General features: G+C 40.4%; 1 protein-coding gene across 1 annotated transcript in view; it reads left to right on the top strand.

Moving 5' to 3' along the window:
• The window catches only part of LOC126457604 (protein lin-54 homolog), a 275,865-nt gene that overhangs the window by 211,170 nt on the left and 41,837 nt on the right, over window positions 1-22,858 (top strand). Inside the window, exon 9 of the mRNA XM_050094052.1 lies at window positions 15,548-15,785. Within this exon, the coding sequence (XP_049950009.1) occupies window positions 15,548-15,785 (238 nt within the window). The remainder of the gene's footprint in view (window positions 1-15,547; window positions 15,786-22,858) is intronic.

The following is a 22,858-nucleotide window of genomic DNA, read 5'->3' as shown; positions in this document are numbered from 1 at the left end:
CGAGCGGTAGCTTACTGAACATGGATGCAGCAGTATACTGCACACCTTTCTGCACAAGAGTTAAGGAAAGATATATTTTGAGAGGCCAGTGTCAAAAGACACAGACCCGTGAACAGGGGTTTGACAAGAGATTCGTTAACTTACACCACTTATTGCCCGAACTGCCCATTTCTGAGCCAAAAAATATCCTTTTAGAATGGGAAGAGTTACCCCATAATATAATGCCATACAACATAAGTGAATGAAAATAAGCAAAGTAGACTGATTTTCATGTCGAATGATAACTCACTTCAGATACCGTTCGAATAGTAAAAATGGCAGCATTAAGGGGACCGCACCCTGCCTACCTAACCCGTGTTAATTTAGGCAAGTATTTGACCCATTTCTGAAAAAACTATTTGTTACAGGACCTTAATATTTTTACTGTATGTTGCATGATGCTAATAGTCAACTGTACTAAAATCTGCTTTATCCATTTTATAGTTTTTAAGAAATACTTTTTTAAATTTATTAACAAAAAATATTGTTTTTTTTCTCCATAAAATATTTTTTTGTGAACTTCCTAATGGGGGGAATATTAATGAATGTAGTACAAGAGGTGACCTTTTACGTTATTAAGAGTCTCTGAAAATTTCATTCATTTATCTATGATAGTTTCTGATATAATGGGGCATATGTACTGAAAATTTTAGTTTGAATGAAAAAACTTTTGAAATTTGTTACTTACAGTTAATTAAAACTGTCCTGCTGCATATGAGGGCCCTTCTTTGGCCTCTAGCAAGTCTTCCAGTTTCTTTTTCACCTTCCTGGATGTTTGTCTTCCTTTCTTGGCCATGTTGTTGTTGTGGTCTTCAGTCCTGAGACTGGTTTGATGCATCTCTCCGTGCTACTCTATCCTGTGCAAGCTTCATCATCTCCCAGTACCTACTGCAGCCTACATCCTTCTGAATCTGCTTAGTGTATTCATCTCTTGGTCTCCCTCTACGATTTTTACCCTCCACACTGCCCTCCAATACTAAATTGGTGATCCGTCGATGTCTCAGAACATGTCCTACTGCCCGATCCCTTCTTCTAGTCAAGTTGTGCCACAAGCTCCTCTTCTCCCCAATTCTATTCAATACCTCCTCATTAGTTATGTGATCTACCCATCTAATCTTCAGCATTCTTCTGTAGCACCACATTTCGAAAGCTTCTATTCTCTTCCTGTCTAAACTATTTATCGTCCACGTTTCACTTTCATACGTGGCTACACTCCATATAAATACTTTCAGAAATGACTTCCTGACATTTAAATCTATACTCGATGTTAACAAATTTTTCTTCTCCAGAAACGCTTTCCTTGCCATTGCCAGTCTACATTTTATATCCTCTCTACTTCGACCATCGTCGGTTATTTTGCTCCCCAAATAGCAAAACTCCTTTACTACTTTAAGTGTCTCATTTCCTAATTTAATACCCACAGCATCCCCCGACTTAATACAACTACATTCCATTATCCTCGTTTTGCTTTTGTTGATGTTCATCATATATCCTCCTTTCAAGCCACTGTCCATTCCATTCAGCTGCTCTTCCAAGTCCTTTGCTGTCTCTGACAGAATTACAATATCATTGGCGAACCTGAAAGTTTTTATTTCTTCTCCATGGATTTTAATACCTACTCCGAACTTTTCTTTTGTTTCCTTTATTGCTTGCTCAATATACAGATTGAATAACATCGGGGATAGGCTACAACCCTGTCTCACTCCCTTCGCAACCACTGCTTCCCTTTCATACCCCTCGACTCTTATAACTGCCATCTGTTTTCCGTACAAATTGTAAATAGCCTTTCGCTCCCTGTATTTTACCCCTGCCACCTTCAAAATTTGAAAGAGAGTATTCCAATCAACATTGTCAAAAGCTTTCTGTAAGTCTACAAATGCCAGAAACGTAGGTTTGCCTTTCCTTAATCTTTCTTCTAATATAAGTCGTAGGGTCAGTATTGCCTCACATGTTTCAACATTTCTACGGAATCCACTGATCTTCCCCGAGGTCAGCTTCTATCAGTTTTTCCATTCGTCTGTAAAGAATTCGCGTTAGTATTTTACAGCTGTGACTTATTGAACTGATAGTTCGGTAATTTTCACATCCGTCAACACCTGCTTTCTTTGGGATTGGAATTATTATATTCTTCTTGAAGTCTGAGGATACTTCACCTGTCTCATACATCTTGCTCACCAGATGGTAGAGTTTTGTCAGGACTGGCTCTCCCAAGGCTGTCAGTAGTTCTAATGAAATGTTGTCTACTCCCGGGGCCTTGTTTCGACTCAGGTCTTTCAGTGCTCTGTCAAACTCTTTACGTAGTATCATATCTCCCATTTCATCATCATCTACATCCTCTTCCATTTCCATAATATTGTCCTCAAGTACGTCGCCCTTGTATAGACCCTCTATATACTCCTTCCACCTTTCTGCTTTCCCTTCTTTGCTTAGAACTGGGTTTCCATCAAAGCTCTTGATATTCATGCAAGTGGTTCTCCTTTCTCTAAAGGTCTCTTCAATTTTCCTGTAAGCAGTATCTATCTTACCCCTAGTGAGATAAGCCTCTACGTCCTTACATTTGTCCTCTAGCCATCCCTGCTTAGCCATTTTGCACTTTCTGTCGATCTCATTTTTTAGACGTTTGTATTCCTTTTTGCCTGCTCCATTTACTGGATTTTTATATTTTCTCCTTTCATCAATTAAATTCAATATTTCTTCTGTTATCCAAGGGTTTCTACTAGCCCTCGTCTTTCTACCTATTTGATCCTCTGCTGCGTTCACCACTTCACCCCTCAAAGCTACGCATTCTTCTTCAACTGTATTTCTTTCCCCCATTCCAGTCAATTGTTCCCTTATGCTCTCCCTGAAACTCTGTACAACCTCTGGTTTAGTCAGTTTATCCAGGTCCCATCTCCTTAAATTCCCACCTTTTTGCAGTTTCTTCAGTTTTAGTCTACAGTTCATAACCAATAGATTGTGGTCAGAGTCCACATCTGCCCCTGGAAATGTCTTAAAATTTAAAACCTGGTTCCTAAATCTCGGTCTTACCATTATATAATCTATCTGATACCTTTTAGTATCTCCAGGCTTCTTCCATGTATACAACCTTCTTTCATGATTCTTGAACCAAGTGTTAGCTATGATTAAGTTATGCTCTGTGCATAATTCTACCAGGCGGCTTCCTTTTTCATTTCTTAGCCCCAATCCATATTCACCTACTATGTTTCCTTCTCTCCCTTTTCCTACTGACGAATTCCAGTCACCCATGACTATTAAATTTTCGGCTGCCTTCACTACCTGAAAAATTTCTGTTATCCCATCATACATTTCATCAATTTCTTCGTCATCTGCAGAGCTAGTTGGCATATAAACTTGTACTACCGTAGTAGGCATGGGCTTCGTATCTATCTTGGCCACAATAATGCATTCACTTTGCTGTTTGTAGTAGCTTACCCGTACTCCTATTTTTTTAGTCATTATTAAACCTACGCCTGCATTACCCTTATTAGATTTTGTATTTATAACCCTGTAGTCACCTGACCAAAAGTCTTGTTCCTCCTTCCACCAAACTTCACTAATTCACACTATATCTAACTTTAACCTATCCATTTCCCTTTTTAAATTTTCTAACCTACCTGCCTGATTAAGGGCTCTGACATTCCACGCTCCGATCCGTAGAACGCCAATTTTCTTTCTCCTGATAACAACATCCTCTTGAGTAGTCCCCGCCCGGAGATCCGAATGGGGGACTATTTTTACCTCCGGAATATTTTACCCAAGAGGGCGCCATCATCATTTAATCATACAGTATAGCTGCATGCCCTCAGGAAAAATTACGGCTGTAGTTTCCCCTTGCTTTCAGCTGTTCGCAGTACCAGAACAGCAAGGCCATTTTGGCTAGTGTTACAAGGCCAGATCAGTCAATCATCCAGACTGTTGCCCCTGCAACTACTGAAAAGGCTGCTGCCCCTCTTCAGGAACCACACGTTTGTCTGGGTTGTTAACAGAGACCCCTCCATTGTGGTTGCACCTACGGTACGGCTATCTGTATCGTTGAGGCACGCAAGCCTCTCCACCAACGGCAAGGTCCATGGTTCATGGGGGGGCGGGGGGGGGGGGGGGCATATTAGATGCAAACCTGTCTGCACCGGCTATCCTCATTTTATCACAGTGTTGCAGCCCAGTGATCATATTTTCACCAGGATTAATTCCCAGCTTTTTCAGTACCCAACACTTTCCAATATTACCACAATTGAATGTAATAACAGAATCATGGACTCCTAGTTTCGTTGTATGCATGCCTACAAGTACAATTTTAGGAAGGCGGCTCCAATTATGCTGTTGAAACATTAATTTGTGTTCTGTGTCTGCCCATGCAGACATTTCCTTATGAGGTCAAGATGAGCCAAGTCTCTGAAAATAGGTTTAATTGCTGTAATAACAGCAGCAGGAAGAGAATGTTGGTGAGAATAAGATTCTCCAGTTGCCTGAGTCCTATTGTATTTGCACCATGAATTTTCTCCTGATGGACACAATCCATGACGTGGCTTATCATCAGTAGAGGACTTATTGAAGAATATGGCCCAAACATTGCCTCCAGATTTTCTTTATTTCTCCTAATTGCCTGCCCATAGTATACCTGCAAGTTTTCTATAACTACTACTCACAATCACACTTGAACAAAACTAACCACGTGTTTGAAAGCATGCAATGTAGGGTATATAAAGATCTAAAATATATGCAGAAAAGTGGGCGTGGTACATAAACACACATGGTAGGAAAATGCTCTTTAAAGGTTCAAAAAAAATTTCAGCAAAATCCTTTTCAGAGTACTTAAATAAAACCTTAATCTATCAAAATATGATGAAAACTGAAAATCGATTTTTTTGGACCTGAACCACAATGTGGTCCCCTTAAGTCTTTGAACAAGATCCTGAATGTGGACTTTCCACGAGAGCTTACTATCTATCTGAACTCCTAGAAATTTGAACTGTTCAGTTTCACTAATCATATGCCCATTCTGTGAAATTAAAATGTAAGGTTTTCTTGAATTGCGTACTGGAAACTGTAAAAACTGGATCTTACTGTGATTTAGTTTTAGTTTATTCTCTACAAGCAATTAACTTAGGTTATGAACTGCACTATTTGAAACTGAGCCAATGTTGCACACTACATCCTTACCTACCAAGCTAGTGTCATCAGCAAACTGAAATATTTTAGAGTTACCCGTAATACTAGAGGGCATATCATTTATATAAATAAGGAACAGGAGTGGCCCCAACACTGATCCCTGGGGCACCGCACACTTGACTGTACCCCACTCAGACCCCGCATCACAGCCATTCTCAACATTTCGAATAATGACCTTTTCCTGTCTGTTGCTAAAGTGAGAGGTGAACTAATTGTGAGCTACTCCCCGTATTCCATAACGGTCCAACTTCTGGAGCAATATTTTGTGATCAACACAATCAAATGCCTTAGTTAAATCAAAAACTATGCCAAGCGTTTGAAACCTTTTAACCCATTCAGTGCCTCACAGAGAATAGAGAATATAGCATTTTCAGTTGTTAAATGACTTCTAAAGCTTGACTGTGCATTTGAGAGCAAATCGTGTGATATAAAATGATCAAGTTTATATGCCTACTAGCTTAGCAGATGACGAAGAAATTGAAGAAATGTATGATGAAATAAAAGAAATTATTCAGGTAGTGAAGGGAGACGAAAATTTAATAGTCATGGGTGACTGGAATTCGTCAGTAGGAAAAGGGAGAGAAGGAAACGTAGTAGGTGAATATGGATTGGAGGTAAGAAACGAAAGAGGAAGCCACCTGGTAGAATTTTGCACAGAGTACAACCTAATCATAGCTAACACTTCGTTCAAGAATCATAAAAGAAGATTGTATACATGGAAGAAGCCTGGAGATACTGACAGGTTTCAGATAGATTATATAATGGTAAGACCGAGATTTAGGAACCAGGTTTTAAATTTTAAGACATTTCCAGGGGCAGATGTGGACTCTGACCACAATCTATTGGTTATGAACTGTAGACTAAAACTGAAGAAACTGCAAAAAGGTGGGAATTTAAGGAGATGGGACCTGGATAAACTGACTAAACCAGAGGTTGTACAGAGTTTCAGGGAGAGCATAAGGGAACAATTGACTGGAATGGGGGAAAGAAATACAGTTGAAGAAGAATGCGTAGCTTTGAGGGGTGAAGTGGTGAACGCAGCAGAGGATCAAGTAGGTAAAAAGACGAGGACTAGTAGAAATCCTTGGGTAACAGAAGAAATATTGAATTTAATTGATGAAAGGAGAAAATACAAAAATGCAGTAAATGAAGCAGGCAAAAAGGAATACAAACATCTCAAAAATGTGGTCGACAGGAAGTGCAAAATGGCTAAGGAGGGATGGCTAGAGGACAAATAAGAGGATGTAGAGGCTTATCTCACAAGGGGTAAGATAGACACTGCCTACACGAAAATTAAAGAGACCTTTGGAGAAAAGAGAACCACTTGTATGAATATCAAGAGCTCAGATGGAAACCCAGTTCTAAGCAAAGAAGGGAAAGCAGAAAGGTGAAAGGAGTATATAGGGGGTCTATACAAGGGCATTGTACTTGAGGACAATATTATGGAAATGGAAGAGGATGTAGATGAAGATGAAATGGGAGATATGATACTGCGTGAAGTGTTTGACTGAGCACTGAAAGACCCGAGTCGAAACAAAGCTGCAGGAGTAGACAACATTCCATTAGAACTACTGACAGCCTTGGGAGAGCCAGTCCTGACAAAACTCTACCATCTGGTGAGCAAGATGTATGAGACAGGCGAAATACCGTCAGACTTCAAGAATAATATAATAATTCCAATCCCAAAGAAAGCAGGTGTTGACAGATGTGGAAATTACCGAACTATCAGTTTAATAAGTCACGGCTGCAAAATACTAACGCGAATTCTTTACTGACGAATGGAAAAAGTAGTAGAAGCCGACCTCGGGGAAGATCAGTTTGGATTCCGTAGGAATATCGGAACGCGTGAGTCAATACTGACCCTACGACTTACCTTAGAAGCTAGATTAAGGAAAGGCAAACCTATGTTCTTAGCATTTGTAGACTTAGAGAAAGCTTTTGACAATGTTGACTGGAATACTGTCTTTCAAATTCTGAATGTGGCAGGAGTAAAATACAGGGAGCGAAAGGCTATTTACAATTTGTACAGAAAGCAGATGGCAGTTATAAGAATCGAGGGACACGAAAGGGAAGCAGTGGTTGGGAAGGGCGTGAGACAGGGTTGCAGCCTGTCCCCGATGTTATTCAATCTCTATATTGAGCAAGCAGTGAAGGAAACAAAAGAAAAATTTGGAGTAGGTATTAAAATCCATGGAGAAGAAATAAAAACTTTGAGCTTCGCCGATGACATTGTAATTCTGTCAGAGACAGCAAAGGACTTGGAAGAGCAGTTGAACGGAATGGATAGTGTCTTGAAAGGAGGATATAAGATGAACATAAACAAAAGCAAAACAAGGATAATGGAATGTAGTCGAATTAAGTCGGGTGATGCTGAGGGAATTAGATTAGGAAATGACACTTGATGTAGTAAAGGAGTTTTGCTATTTGGGGAGCAAAATAACTGATGATGGTCGAAGTAGAGAGGATATAAAATGTAGACTGGCAATGGCAAGGAAAGCATTTCTGAAGAGGAGAAATTTGTTAACATCGAGTATAGATTTAAGTGTCAGGAAGTCGTTTCTGAAAGTATTTGTATGGAGTGTAGCCATGTATGGAAGTGAAACATGGACGATAAATAGATTGGACAAGAAGAGAATAGAAGCTTTCGAAATGTGGTGCTACAGAAGAATGCTGAAGATTAGATGGGTAGATCACCTAACTAATGAGGAGGTATTGAATAGAATTGCGGAGAAGAGAAGTTTGTGGCAGAACTTGATTAGAAGAAGGGTTCGGTTGGTGGGACGTGTTATGAAGCATCAAGGGATCATCAGTTTAGTATTGGAGGGCAGCATGGAGGGTAAAAATCGTAGAGGGAGACCAAGAGATGAATACACTAAGCAGATTCAGAAGGATGTAGGTTGCAGTAGGTACTGGGAGATGAAGGAGCTTGCACAGGATAGAGTAGCATGGAGAGCTGCATCAAACCAGTCTCAGAACTGAAGACCACAACAACAACAACAACAAAGAAATGATCAATTATCCTTACATACACAGCCTTTGAATAACTTTGGCAAACACTAATGGCATAGAAATAGGTGTAAAATTATCTACGTTATTGCTTTCTCCCTTTTTATAAAGCAGCTTTACTATTGAGTACTTTAATCACTCAGGAAACTGACCATTCTTAAAGGAAAAATTACAAATATGGCTAAATACATGGCTAACATGTGCAGCACAGTACTTAAATATTCTGCTAGACACTCCATCATAACCATGAGAGTCCTTAGTCTTCAGTGATTTAATTATTGACTCAGTCTCCCTCTTGTCTGTATCACATAGGAGTATTTCAGACATCAATCTCAAAAAGGCATTTCCCAAGAGAGTTATAATTCCCTGTAGAAACTAAATTTTTATTTAATTCACCAGTAATGCTCAGAAAATGATTGTTAAATACTATACATATATCTGATTTATCAGTAACAGAAATAATTTTACTGTGAACTGACTTTATATCATTGGCCTTGTGCAGCTGACCAGACACTTCCTTCACAACTGGTTTTAACGCTTTTAACACTGCCTTTCCCAATGTCCTTCAGGCTCCAAACACACTACCTCATCCCTCATAACTTTTTAACTGTATCCTAACTCATAGCCTCTTCTCCTTTGAAGGAAGCATATACAGGCAAATCCATTGCATGCTATGGGCACTTACATGGCACCCTCCTATGCCAACTTTTTAATTGGGCATCTAGAGGAAACTTTCCAAGCTTCTCAGACCCCTGCTCTGGTTCAGGTTCAGGTTCGTTGATGATATCTTCACAAACTGGTATCAGGGCCAAGATACCCTCCCTCATTCCTTCACAATCTCAACACATTCTCTCCCATCTGCTTCACCTGATCCTCCTCAACCAAGTGCGCAACCTTCCTTTATGTTGACCATCTCTTCTCTCATGGCTCCATGCACACCTCTGCCCACATTAGACCCACCAACCACCAACAATACCTGCATTTAAGCAGCTGCCATCCATTCCAAAAAATTCCTCTCATATAGCCTGACCACCCAGGGACAGCATATGTGCCATGACAAAGAACTATCTTGCCCAGTGTGCTGAGGGTCTCAAAGGCCTTTACAGACAGCCACTGTCCCATAAACCTAGTCTGCAAAAAAATTTCCCATGACACATTCCACACATGCCCCTAGTCCTCCCATCACACCCAAGAACCAGCTACAGAGGAGTGACCCCTTTGTCATCCAGTATAAGTCCAGGCTGGAACAACTAAACCACATCCTTCATCTAGGCTGTGATTATCTATTATCAATGCCTGTAACAAGGGACACCCTACTCAAGTTTCTTACCACCCATTCTAAAGTGGTGTTCCGTCACTACTATCCACCATTGTGGCATCAGTTCGGCCACTGGCGCCTTGCACACTAGCCCGATTGAGAGTCTATATGCAGAAGCTGCTGACTACTGCTGTCCTACTATTGTAACTTTTTCCTCAGGAGGTATGCATGTTGTTTGTGTGCCATGCGTGGCCGCCCATCCAATGCCTCCCTATTCGATGACTCCTTTGATCGCTAGTATGGGGCACGTCCCTCTTTTTCTGTTACCTCGTGGAGTTCACTTTCAGCTCTGGCTCCTTCTGATTAACTTCACACTACCTGCAACTTTCCTGGTGGGTGTGAACCCTTCACCATCTTGGCTTCATGTGGCGGATTGTGTTCACGTTGTCCTTCATTTGCTTCCTAAGCATACTACTCCAGCCTCGCTATTCACCTTCAGATTGACGACCTTCACATGGAACTTCACAATAGTACCTTTGTTTACACTGATGGCTCTTGGACTGACCTTGGTGTCGGATGTGCCTTTATTATTGGCACCGACATTTTTTGGTATCTACTTTCAGCATACTGCTCAGTATTTACTGATATCTTCGCCCTGTATCAGTCCACAGAGTACATCCAGTGACACAGGCTTTTTGGTTGTCATCCGCCCAGACACTGCGCCCTTCAAAGCCTCTGTGTACTGCACACCATCCATCCCTTAATGCAACGGTTCCAGGAAAACTGCCACGTGCTCTCTCTTGATGGAGCCACTGTGATGTTTATGTGGATTCCTGGTCATGTTGGTCTGACAGGAAACAAGGCTGTTGCCAAGGTTGTAGTCCTTGTACCTCAGCCCACTAGTTCTTATATTCTCTCCGATGATCTCTGTGTTGCCATCTGTCAGGGGATGGTGTCACTTTGGCACTGCCACTGGTCCTCCCTTCATGGGAATGAAACCGGTTATTAAGCCTGTCCCAACATCTTGGACGACCTCCTCTCGGACCTCCCGCCATGAGGAGGTCATTTTAACTAGGTTGCGTATTGGGAACTTCCTTTTTAGCCACCACCACTTGTTAAGTGGCGCTCCACCACCAAAAGTAATGTGTCCAGCTTTTTAGAAATCAAAAAACTGTTAATTTTCTGTAATATCTATATCATTTTGAAGGTTGGACATTCATCTGTTTTTGCACATAATCACAATTTTTATAGATGCTGTGATTGCCTTTGTACGCCCTTATTATACCAGCACACAGCTATGTCCTCGATGACGCGTTGAACATTATGTTTCACCTCATCGCTGAGGCTGAATTGTCTTCCACCCAAATGTTCTCTCAACTTAGAAACAGAGGGTAGTGAGTTTTTTCAGTGTGCCACAGTAACTGTCAGCATTTATTGTGGTCCAGTAGGCATTAAGTCGAATAACAAAAACACCTTTGGTCCTAAAACACAGTTGCCATGACATGACTGACAGATTGTGTTTGAATTTTTGTGGTGTGGGTGAAGAGGACTGCTGTTGGTAGCATGATTGCTGTTGGTATGCGGTGTAAAGTGAAATGGCCAGATTTCGTCATCCTTGAGAATTGAGGCCAAAAAGTTGTCCTTTTTATCTGCTAAGAAATTCACGAGAAGAATCAGCACATTGCTGTTCGTTGTCTCCTATCGGCATTGGTGGTACCGATCTTGTGCACAGCTTCTGATACTTGTCTGTTAAAATCCTATCATTGGCCCTTCGAGAAACATCAAGAACCAAATTTCAGAAATCTACATCTACATCCATACTCCGCAAGCCACCTGACAGTGTGTGGCGGAGGGTACCTTGAGTACCTCTGTCGGTTGTCCCTTCTATTCCATTCTCGTATTGTTCGTGGAAAGAAAGATTGTCGGTATGCTTCTGTGTCGGCTCCAATCTCTCTGATTTTATCCTCATAGTCTCTTTGCGAGATATACATAGGAGGGAGCAGTATACTGCTTGACTCCTCGGTGAAGGTATGTTCTCAAAACTTCAACAAGAGCCCATACCGAGCTACTGAGCGTCTCTTGCAGAGTCTTCCACTGGAGTTTACCTACCATCTCCGTAACACTTTGGCGATTACTAAATCATCCTGTAATGAAGCACTTTGCTCTCTGTTGGATCTTCTCTATTTCTTCTATCAACCCTATCTGGTTCGGATCCCACACTGGTGAGCAGTATTGAAGCAGTGGGTGAACAAGTGTACTGTAACCTACTGTATTTGTTTTCAGACTGCATTTCCTTATGATTCTACCAATGAATCTCAGTCTGGCATCTGCTTTACTGATGATTAACTTTATATGGTCATTCCATTTTAAATCACTTCTAATGCCTACTTCCACATAATTTATGGAATTAACTGCTTCCAGTTGCTGACCTGCTATATTGTAGCTAAATGATAAAGGATATTTCCTTCTATGTATTCGCAGCACATTACACTTGTCTACATTGAGATTAAATTGCCTTTCCCTGAACCATGCGTCAATTCGTTGCAGGTCCTCCTGCATTTCAGTACAATTTTCCATTGTTGCAACCTCTTGATATACTACAGCATCATCTGCAAAAAGCCTCAGCGAACTTCCAATGTTATCCACAAGGTCATTTATATATATTGTGAATAGCTGCGGCCCTACGACACTCCCCTGCGACACACCTGAAATCACTCTTACTTCAGAAGACTTCTCTCCATTGAGAATGACATGCTGCGTTCTGTTATCTAGGAACTCTTCAGTCCAATCACACAATTGGTCTGATAGTCCATATGCTCTTACTTTGTTCATTAAACAACTGTGGGGATCTGTATCAAACGCCTTGCAGAAGTCAAGAAACACGGCATCTCCCTGGGAACACGTGTCTATGGCCCTCTGAGTCTCGTGGATGAATAACGTGAGCTGGGTTTCACATGATCGTCTTTTTTGAAACCCATGCTGATTCCTACAGAGTAGATATCTAGTCTCCAGAAAAGTCATTATACTCGAACATAATACGTGTTCCAAAACTCTATAACTGATTGACTTTAGAGATATAGGTCTATAGCTCTGCACATATGTTTGACATCCCTTCTAGGAAATATGGATGACCTGTGCCCTTTTCCAATCTTTTGGAACACTCTAGAGACCTACGGTACACCGCTACAAGAAGGGAGGGGGGGGGGGGGGGGGGGGCGCAAGTTCCTTCATGTACTCTGTGTAAAATCGAACTTGTATCCCATCAGGTCCAGTGTCCTTTCCTCTTTTGAGCAATTTTAGTTGTTTTTGTATCCCTCTGTCATCTATGCGACAATCTGGAGAAGGGCAGTCTTCCTCTGTGAAACAGCTTTGGAAAAAGACATTCAGTAATTCGGCCGTTAGTCTGTCATCTATTCAAAGTGATCCACCAGTCAACCTTCATGACGGTTTCATCAGAGACCGGTGGTCTCTCGCTCATTTGTTTGTTGTGAAATTCAGTATGGTCGGCAGTAAACTCGCTACACAACTTGCAAAAATTTTTGACATCCATACACAATTCTTTCTATACTTTCACCAGTTAGCAATGAATTTCAGGTGATTCAACAACTTTTGCTATTTCAGTTGATTCAACACCTTTTACATTCAGAAACCGAATAACTGTGTGAACTCTGCACTTGATGGTAGCATCAACCAGAGCTCTATTCATAATTGCTGCCAAGCCAAGACTGAGTAGCCCAGCGAGACCGGCGCATCCCAGTTTGGGATTTATGGAAGCAAAGTAGTTTTTGTGTGTCCCAAATGCTTTGGAAACTATTCTTTTGTGATTACTCTTGGATATTGTGAGTAAACAGTATCAGTTAAAGAAAGTAGAATGTAGGATAACTCACCATTTGATTTCTTGAAAAACTGTTTTTTTTTGTTAATGAAAAGCAGGTAGACATGGCTAGAGTGTAGTGCTCCACAACTGGAGTGTTCTTTTAGCAAATTACATTTGTGAGTAATTCCTCCACAATGATCTACAGTTTTACAGCTTTTGTACCAGAAAACCACTTACTTGTCTTGCAAAATGCAAATTCTGTACATTTGGGGTGTTTAGACTTCATTTCCATAAATGCAAGTATAATTTAATGTGTGACTGTTGATGGCCCATAATAGTGTATGAGCTTCAAAATTAAGTTCCTCCAATGCAGATGCATGGTTATGACAGAGTTACTCTCTTTGAAGTGCTCAACTGTCTCCCACTTGAGTTGTTGTAAATTGAAGCTGTCCTCCTAGTTTGATTGGCATCTTGTGCTGAATCACAACGAACTTGGAAATTGGTGCACCATTCCACAATGGTGGTTTTTGACAGACATGTTGCCTGTACACATTCTTCATTCTCCAGTAGATGTCTGTTCTGGTATTCGTTCTGCAGCAGCCTAGAAAAAATCTAGCATGTTGATCCTGTTTGGTTGAATTTGATGATAATGTTTCCAAAGTCCACGAGTCTGCATTTAGCATACACACATCAGAAAGTCACGAATAGCACAGTAATACCTTGCCTACATGTTGGTGCTTATATACCAGCACTGGAGCTGCACTAAATTACATATACACTGCAGCAACACCCTCAGTTGGGAACTTTTTGATACCCCTTGCAGTTTCTTTGGTTCATTTGTTATTATTTACTGTATTGAGCATTAAATCATTTTCATTGGATGAAATTCCTTCCAATAACAAATAGCAATTTTAAAAATTGCCAGAAGCAATTACAGTGCCATTAGCATTAGAGTGAAGGCTCAGTATGACAAAGTAATAAAATAGCATGCTGTTTAGAATATAAATCAAAGCTCCCCTTTAACACTTCCACTAGTTTCATGTCCTCCCACAATTAAATGAAAGGCCTAAAAGCAGAACAGAATCATCTGCAGAAACAAATTATATGCCTTATTCTCTTGGGCAGTACATTGTTTTCCTCATTGCACAGCTTTTGCAGCTTTATTATATTACCTAATATTTTTCAATCATTTCCCTGTTCATCTTTTGGGTTTTACACTTTGACAATAAATGGTCGAATAGATTCTGTAACATACCATTAAGGTGAAAAGCTTAAAGAAAAACCAAAATGCATTTCATGCAAATATTGGTAAAAGTATAGTCAGGGACGGAGGGTCACAACAAAGGCTGTCACTGTAGACAACATGGCTTTCTGAAAAATGATTGTGAGTGTTACCGGGCGATTATTTCATATTTTATCATTGTATCTGTAAACATCATTGCCAACAGCTTTTTAATTCCGAACTTTTTAAGACAAGTAGCTCCAAAAATTATAGTATGTACTAGAATATGTACTTTGTTATACAGGTGGATGTTGATATAAGTTGCTAAGGTGTGGCACCATATTAGTAATTTGCAATGATGTGACTTCCATAATCTGTCTTTGTGCTCCTCTTTCCTTATCTTCTTCCCCTCCATTCCCACTTCAGCTTGTCTTCCATTCGTCTTCATTCACACCTTCCCCCCCACTCCCCAGCCCCCCTGCCCCCACGCCCCTGCTGAACTTGCTCTCAATTTGATGTTCGCTTAAGTACTTCATGCTATCATCTCCTACATTAGTGTATTAGGTAATGTACTAAGTGTCTTCTGCATCACTTCCTGATTGCCCCTGGTACATCATCTTGAAAAACCGGTTTGTATTTAATCTTCCTTTTGGCATGAAATCCTCACGTTATTCTCATATGACTAATGGAAGGAAAACTAGAGTTTCTGGAAGTGCAACCCGCAGACAATGAGGTCATTAGCGACAGCTTACGGACAGAGACACATATTTGTGTGCATATTTCTTCTAGCTTAACTGGTGTATGCAGTTGAGTAAAATTCATCTTTATATGTATTAAATAAGTGCACTACATCAAATGATGAGATGATGGTATATTGTGCTACAAATTAATGTTATAGGTATTAACTCAAATGAGCAGCAAATAGCTTTGTTCCAGAATAAAAAAAACCTTCTTTGTCTTCAGAAATCTTCCATTTTACACTGCATTAACAAGTTACTAAATGCATCTTAAATAGATGAAATTGTATTATTTACAGGTACTGTGACTGCTTCGCAAATGGAGAATTCTGCCACATGTGTAACTGTAACAACTGCTATAACAATCTTGACCATGAAGAAGATCGTCAGCGAGCTATAAAGTCATGCTTAGAGAGAAATCCAAATGCATTTCGTCCAAAAATTGGCAAAGGCATGGTAGGGGATGAAAGGAGGCATAATAAAGGCTGTAACTGTAAACGCTCTGGCTGCCTGAAAAATTATTGTGAATGTTATGAGGTAATTATTTCATATTTTATCATTTCTGTCTGTCAGCCTTGTTAACAACTACTTTCTAATACAGATTTAATGTTAAACTTTGCTAAAGTAGCTTCATAAGTAGAGTAGGGTTTTTGAAAAGTCTTTGAACAAATTGAGGGGGTATGCTCGTAGGATCATAAGGAGTCTATGCAGTCCGTACGAAAATATAATGGAGACTTCAGGGAAATTAAATGCAAATCATTGGCAGGTAGGAGACATTTTTGCAAAATGCTGCAAGGGAAATTTAGAGAAGATTGTGCAACAGTTGTACTGCCTCTGTTATGTATCTTCCATGGTGATTATGAGACTAAAGTAAACAAGATAAAGGAGAATATTGAGGCATATAGACAGTTGCTAACTTTGGTACAAAGTACCTTCCGCCGTGAGCTGTACAGTGGCATGTGGAGTATATGTAGATGTAGGTAAATCTGTTATTGTGTCAGGCTCATAATAACCTAATATTTTAGGTTAATTTGTAGGATGAAGCCATTTTCTTTCTTTAGTTATAGCTATTTGTAATGGTTTTCTAATATGTTTTTACAAATGTCGTGGGCTATGCTGCGTACAAAGTGGAGTAGCAGTTTGCATCACTGGCAGGCTTGCTGCAAGTCGCCAGTTAAAATCTACTCAGTAAATATTTATTATTTGGTATTTATCATTTTTAGAAGGTTCTTGAAATTATTTACGTATGTAATGTGTGCACATTCTGGATTACTCAATGTTTGTATAAATAACAGTTATCTCCAACAAGGAAGCAGTCATGTTATGTCTGTACATTTGTGTGCATAATAAATGTGCTTTCAGTGCACTGACAGATTTGGACTTGAGTGTAGTGGGATGTGCCATTGTAAGTTAACTATTAAATGCAACTTCTTTGTTACCTTTTTATGTTATTAGCTGTGACCTCTGGAAAGGCAGTGTCAGACTCTTCATCCACCTGTGTTGCTGTTAATGTTGTTAAACTGAATGTCACAACTCTAATTCTGTTTAAAGACAACAGAAGTCCATATTCCTATTACTCTAACATGTATTGACATTAAATAGGCACATCACCTTTCAATCTTAACATCCCAATACAGATTATCAACGCAGAACCAAAATTAAAAGAAAATTTCATTTGTTTCTTTACACCACATGATACCTATGGTCAAAATTATTTATGTATTCTCTTAGGATTTCTGCATCTCTTCAAAGTAAGTTGTCGGTCCTCAGAACTTACAAACTCCCTCTCAGGTGGGTATTTCTTCTCACCAAGCTGCTGCAGCAATCGTCCTATTGTGAAGACATGCATTGTCCCTTTGTCCCTTGGTATGACTCGCCACATGCAAACAAAATAACAATACTGCTCAATATCTGTGCTCCTGCCACAATACCGAATTTTCTTTGCAAGTGCCATTCATTAGTAAGAAGACTTAGGGATACACATAATGCCTCTGAGTGACACTTAGCACCACAGTAGCCCCACACTCTCATTTTATTATTGACAAGTGATGTGGCAGGCAGTGCATCATTGTAGGAGTATATGATAACAAATTCAGACGAAACACGTCACAGTAAAGGGCGCCCAAACAGTCACACCAGTACACAGTATACTGCCCTCTGATGGCAACACAGGCATGTACACTGATCAGCCAGAACATTATGACTACTGACCTACTAGTGGTATAAACCCAGCCAGATGATAGCAGCATCTCCTGCCTAGGAATGACTGCTAGTGAGACATATGCTCGGTGCATGTAATGTCAGTGAACCTGCTGTCCATGTGTAAAACGGGGAAGGTGCACGATCTATCTTAGTTTGACCAAGGGCACATTTTGATGGCCCAGGGGCTTGGCATGAGCATTTCATAAACTGCACAACTTGTGGAGTGTTCGAGGAGTGCTGTGGTGTCTTCAGCATTTGGCAAAACCGAGGTGCAACCACATCCAGACATCATGGGGTTGGGCAGACACCCCTCATTACAGACGTTGGACATCGAAGCCTAGGCAGACAGATAAAACAGGACAAGCGTTGGACTGTTGCAGAACTAACATCAGACTTTAATGCTGGCCAGAGTAAAAATATGTCTCAACACACAGTGCACCAAACACTCCTACCGATGTGCCTGCACTGCTGATGACCCTTTCACGTGCCAATGTTAACACCATGACATCAGCAACTATGGACTGATATGGGTATGTTACCATCAGCGCTGGACATTAGCTCAGTGACAGAACATTGCAGGGTCTGATGAACCCTGATACCTTCATCATCAGGAACAGCTCCTTGACACTTGTACTGTGGGACAGAGACAAGCTGGTGGTGCTCCACTATGCTCTGAGGAACATTTGTGTGGGCACCCATGGGTCCAGTGGAGCTCGTGCAAGGCACCATGATGGGCAAGGAGTTTCATACACTGGTTGCATTTCCTGATGGCAGTGACTTTTTCAGTGACATAATGCTGCATGTCAGAAGGCTGGGAGTGTGATGGAGTGGTTCAAGGAACACAGTGGTGACTTCCAGTTGATGTGCTGGCCTCCGCCTCACCAGATCTGAACCTGATTGAACGTTACGGTATATTGATAATTTTTATTATGGACCGTCTGACAGCAACTGAATAAAACACAATTTTAGTGCCATACGCGTTTCGCCTTTATTTTCTGCAAGGCATTATCAGTGGCAGGTTGTGTAGACAATTTCTTACATATTACGCTCCTGTTGCATTTTTGGTGGTGTTCCTCTTCTTATGAACGCCAATTTGCGGTTTTTTCCACATTCCACAGCACTATGCACTGAACGCTTGTTTTAATGCCATAAGTAAAAATTATCAATATACCGTAATATTACACACAACTGAGGAAGACAGGACTATAAAAGTTGAAGATGTCAATACTGATTGAACATGTCTGAGATGTGATTGAATGTGGTGTCAGAGCTAATTACCCCACTCCCTGAAATTTACTGGAATTAGGTGACTTGTGTGTGCAGATGTGGTGCCAACTCCCTCCAACGCCCTACCAAGGCCTCGTTGCTCCCATGCTACGACACGTTGCCATTGTTACCTGTGGCAGAGGGGACATACTGGCTATTAGGTAGTTGGTCATAATGTTCTAGGGGGTCAGTATATTCTCACAGACAAATGATCATAAATGTGCCAAATGGCCTCCTGTGATAGATGGACCCAAGTATCTGGCATCTTTTGTCGCAGTTCAGCAATAGTTCTTGCAGGCTCTGGAGAACGAATAAGTTCCTGCTTCATGATATTCCATACATGTTCAATTTGCAAGTGATCTGGTCACACATTGTGTCGCAGCAGCCTTATGTGGATGAGTATTGTCCTGTTTGAAAAGCACATCACTATCCTGTTGAAGAAATGGCAGTAGCACGGGGATAACAGCATTTGCAGTGTAGCAGGAACTAGTAACTTTACACTACAGAAACACCAATTGTGACCGCACGTTGTAACTTATGGCTCTCACGTAGTGAAGCCTGGGATGGGACCAGTGTCCCATGGCTAAAAAACTCTGTGCCATACACGTATACATCCACCACTCGCCTACAGACAGAATGTACTCTCATAGGTGACAACAACAGAGCTTCATTCCTCTCTCTCGTGACTCTTTCTCTACACTAGAGTAGCCATGCTGGGTGGTTCCCAAAGTAACCTCACTAGAGGCACGCCTGATTGTAGTCCTGCTGTCTCAGATGTCATCCCTGTATGATAATCGGATGTGCATCACTACTTACATAATGCATGGATCTTGATGTGTGCCTGTACTATGCAGACATGCTGAGCCTGGGCTACATTAGTGGAAATGTGCCACAGAACGCTGCTGAGAATAGCGACACACCACCAATACATTGTGCCCCACATGTGATATGTCCATCCAGCCTCCTCATACTCCCCATGTGGCAAGGTTGCACCCTAGAATGAATGTTGCAAACACCCTTCAACACATTTGCTGCCTGCAGAGTCAAAACAGAGGGTGGGCAGGCATGACTGCTAAGCGCCATCTGATTGCCAATGAGTATGATCAATGAATCACTTAACACCACATCCCCTTAGTACGCACATACATGTATGCCCGGGTACCACTGAGAGTTTCAAATTATTATTATTATTATTATTATTATCATTATTATTATTATTGTTGCTACTATTCCTCAACCCCTCCTCTCCTGTGATTATCTGCTCGCCCCACTTCATATGTAGAGTTTGTACAGTCTTTTTATGTAAGTAATAAACTCTTTTGATGCTTTTTTTCTAACTGCTGATACTGTATAAGGCTATTTACAATTATCTTCTTGGGAAAGTTAATGTGCTTTCCATTTACACACATATTGTTTTACGTTGAGCATCATTACAAAAATAATGTATGACTGTTATAACTAAAGGAAAGAACATTTATATTTGCACATAGCATTTTCTTATTATGACAGATATTTGCATCTTAAATGCAATTACAGTATACCTATAATAATGAATTTATTCATTTGCCCTTGACACTGCTTTATCATTAAAGTATTTGAATCCTGCAGTACATCCTGGTACACTTGAACCCAACACTGCTTTTTCATTGCAATATTGAAATCATAATAGCAGCTTCACTATAGCTAGAATAATGTGCTGTCATGCTATATTTACAAAAAGTCTCTTTAAAACAAATATCTTTTGTGAGAAAATAACAGATCCTAGGCTACCTTTGCATTCCGTATTATTTTTGGTTTTCCTTTAATAGGTGAAATTACATTCTGAGTGCTTAAAAATCCTGATCTTTCCTACTCTTTTTATTTTGTGGTTCCTTTGTCTTATTTTTGTTGCATAAACTCTGACACGCTTAATACCTTTCTATATTTTCCTAATTAATTGCATTTCTCAAGATATTGCAACTCAATCCAGCTTCGTTCTATGCAACATTAGAATGAGTCTCGAAATGTTAAACACTTTACTTATATTGAAATTACGTTTCACACTTAGTTCCTCAGACACATTTCTTTTCTCACCACTTTCCTCCATGGAGGTGGTATCTCTGTACCAAGCTTAGCACAGGTGCAGGTCTTCGTTCCTTGATGCACCCACCACATTTTGTACAACACTACATACGTTTGGGTACACTGTCCTGTCTGCAAACATAATGTTACTCTTATCTTGCAGAATAAAAATTAAACCATCTGTTTGCATCTTCTTATTTTATCTTAGTCTCCTAAATACACATTTACATCATGCTCAGTATTTCTCTAACAGGGTTGCCACAGGTTCTGGAAACCAGGAAATTTAAAACAGATCAGGGAAATCAGGAAGAGAGGAAAAAAACTGTAAAAACTTTATTTTTGTCATAGTAAATGAAATGGTTTGTTTACTGAGGTGTCATGCATTGTCACTGGCTGGGTGCAGCTGAATATGTGCGCTGCTTCCCTACTCCCTCATTAGTACTGCTTCTCCCCTTCCTCCCACTCCCGTCAGCTTGCCGTCAGTGCTGCCACCTCTTCTTTCCGCTAGCCTAGCTGCTTCCAACGAGAGGCAGGGAGGCATGAGGAGTGGTTTGTTTGGATCTGATTTTCAAAGATTGTAGGTGCAGTGGCTGGAGAAGGCAGTCATGTGTGCACGAGTTATGTCTGAGTGATTGTGTGAATGCATATGTGTGCACTCTCGTTTTCTGACAAAAGGTATAGCTAAAAATTTAGTTGTGAGAGAGTGATTATTTTTTTACATGCCTGCCTGCGTCTCAGCAATCATTATTATTATTGATTTTCAGAGTATTTGAACAAGTTATCTGTTGCATGGATTGAGCACCGTGGTCTCATTTCATCAGCATTCTGTCTGTGGCTTGTGAATAACTGGCCACACAAGTGGATTTCCATGACAGGCCAAAAGCGCAGACCATTTCTGCGGGTATCTGTAATGGATCGGGCCTGCCGATCTGAAGGCATTCAGTTCCCACTAATGTAGTGGCCCTGCCTGTCGGATTTAGTCTCACTGATCTGCCCGCAGGCTGGGTCTGTTTGTGTGTTGCGTAATGCAGCGGATTTTCATGGTTTATCCATGGTTCCAGGACTGCAGTGCTCCTGAACAGGCCAGAGGCCATGGGCGATGGGTTTCAGGGATTGTGACTCTGTCATTGCAAGTACTTTTGTTTGTTCTATTACATTTTGGCACTTCAAAAGTAGTTAATATGTTAGATAGTATGGACGGTAAGTTGGTGGCGGTTTGTACGCTATGTACTTAAATATCTCTTGAAAGTAAAATCACACAATACTGAAAAATAATACGTACAACACAATGGGTAATCACTGTCTATAACGAATATAGTAGAACCAATGTTTTATTGGCTGTCACCTGCAGTGTTAGTTTATGCTGTTCATCCCCGCCCTGTACACTTCTTTAGAGGCCCACTTTTTTCTGAGGTTATTTCTGAAATCAGTGAAGATATTTTAAAACTGTCTTGCAACCCCAAGGAAATGCCTATTTATGTCACCAAATGTGACTCGTTGTATTGAAATAAAATAATATCAATGGTCTTAATGAAACACACATACCATCTGACTTGCTTTCCCCATTTAGAAAAGTTCATTACAAAAGATGTTGATGTAGATTTTTGCTCGCATGAGGAAACACCATCTGCTTGCAATCCCCTTTTTTTCCCCCTCATTTGCACTAATGTTTCTTGTATCATGGCTGCAAAGGCAGATTGTCAACTTATGTCTTAACTTACCCTTGAGATCTCAAAATTTGTCAAGGAAAAATGCTAAAACTTGTCTGGAAATCGGGGAAATATCAGGGAATTTCACTTGGGGAAACTAGTAGCAGTCATGTGTAAGTACTCATTTGTAGCAGTCTAGGCAGCAATACTAGTCATTAGGATACTCGTTATAAAAATATATCAGTGTGCCATAAACACTATTTTAGTAATCAAGTGAACATATTACAATTATTGTACTGTTTATGTTGGCACATCATCATTGTTGTTGTAATACTGATCGTTATCATGTCACAAATTACACTTATGATCAACTGTCTTGTCTTTCTTCCTCCATAAACTTGATGTCAGTAGCACTTTCCAAAACAGTTTCAA

Source organism: Schistocerca serialis, chromosome 2 (assembly GCF_023864345.2).
Source record: "Schistocerca serialis cubense isolate TAMUIC-IGC-003099 chromosome 2, iqSchSeri2.2, whole genome shotgun sequence".
Lineage (NCBI taxonomy): Eukaryota > Metazoa > Arthropoda > Insecta > Orthoptera > Acrididae > Schistocerca > Schistocerca serialis.
Note: the sequence above shows the minus strand (reverse complement) of the source record. Positions and strands in the feature narration are given on the sequence as shown.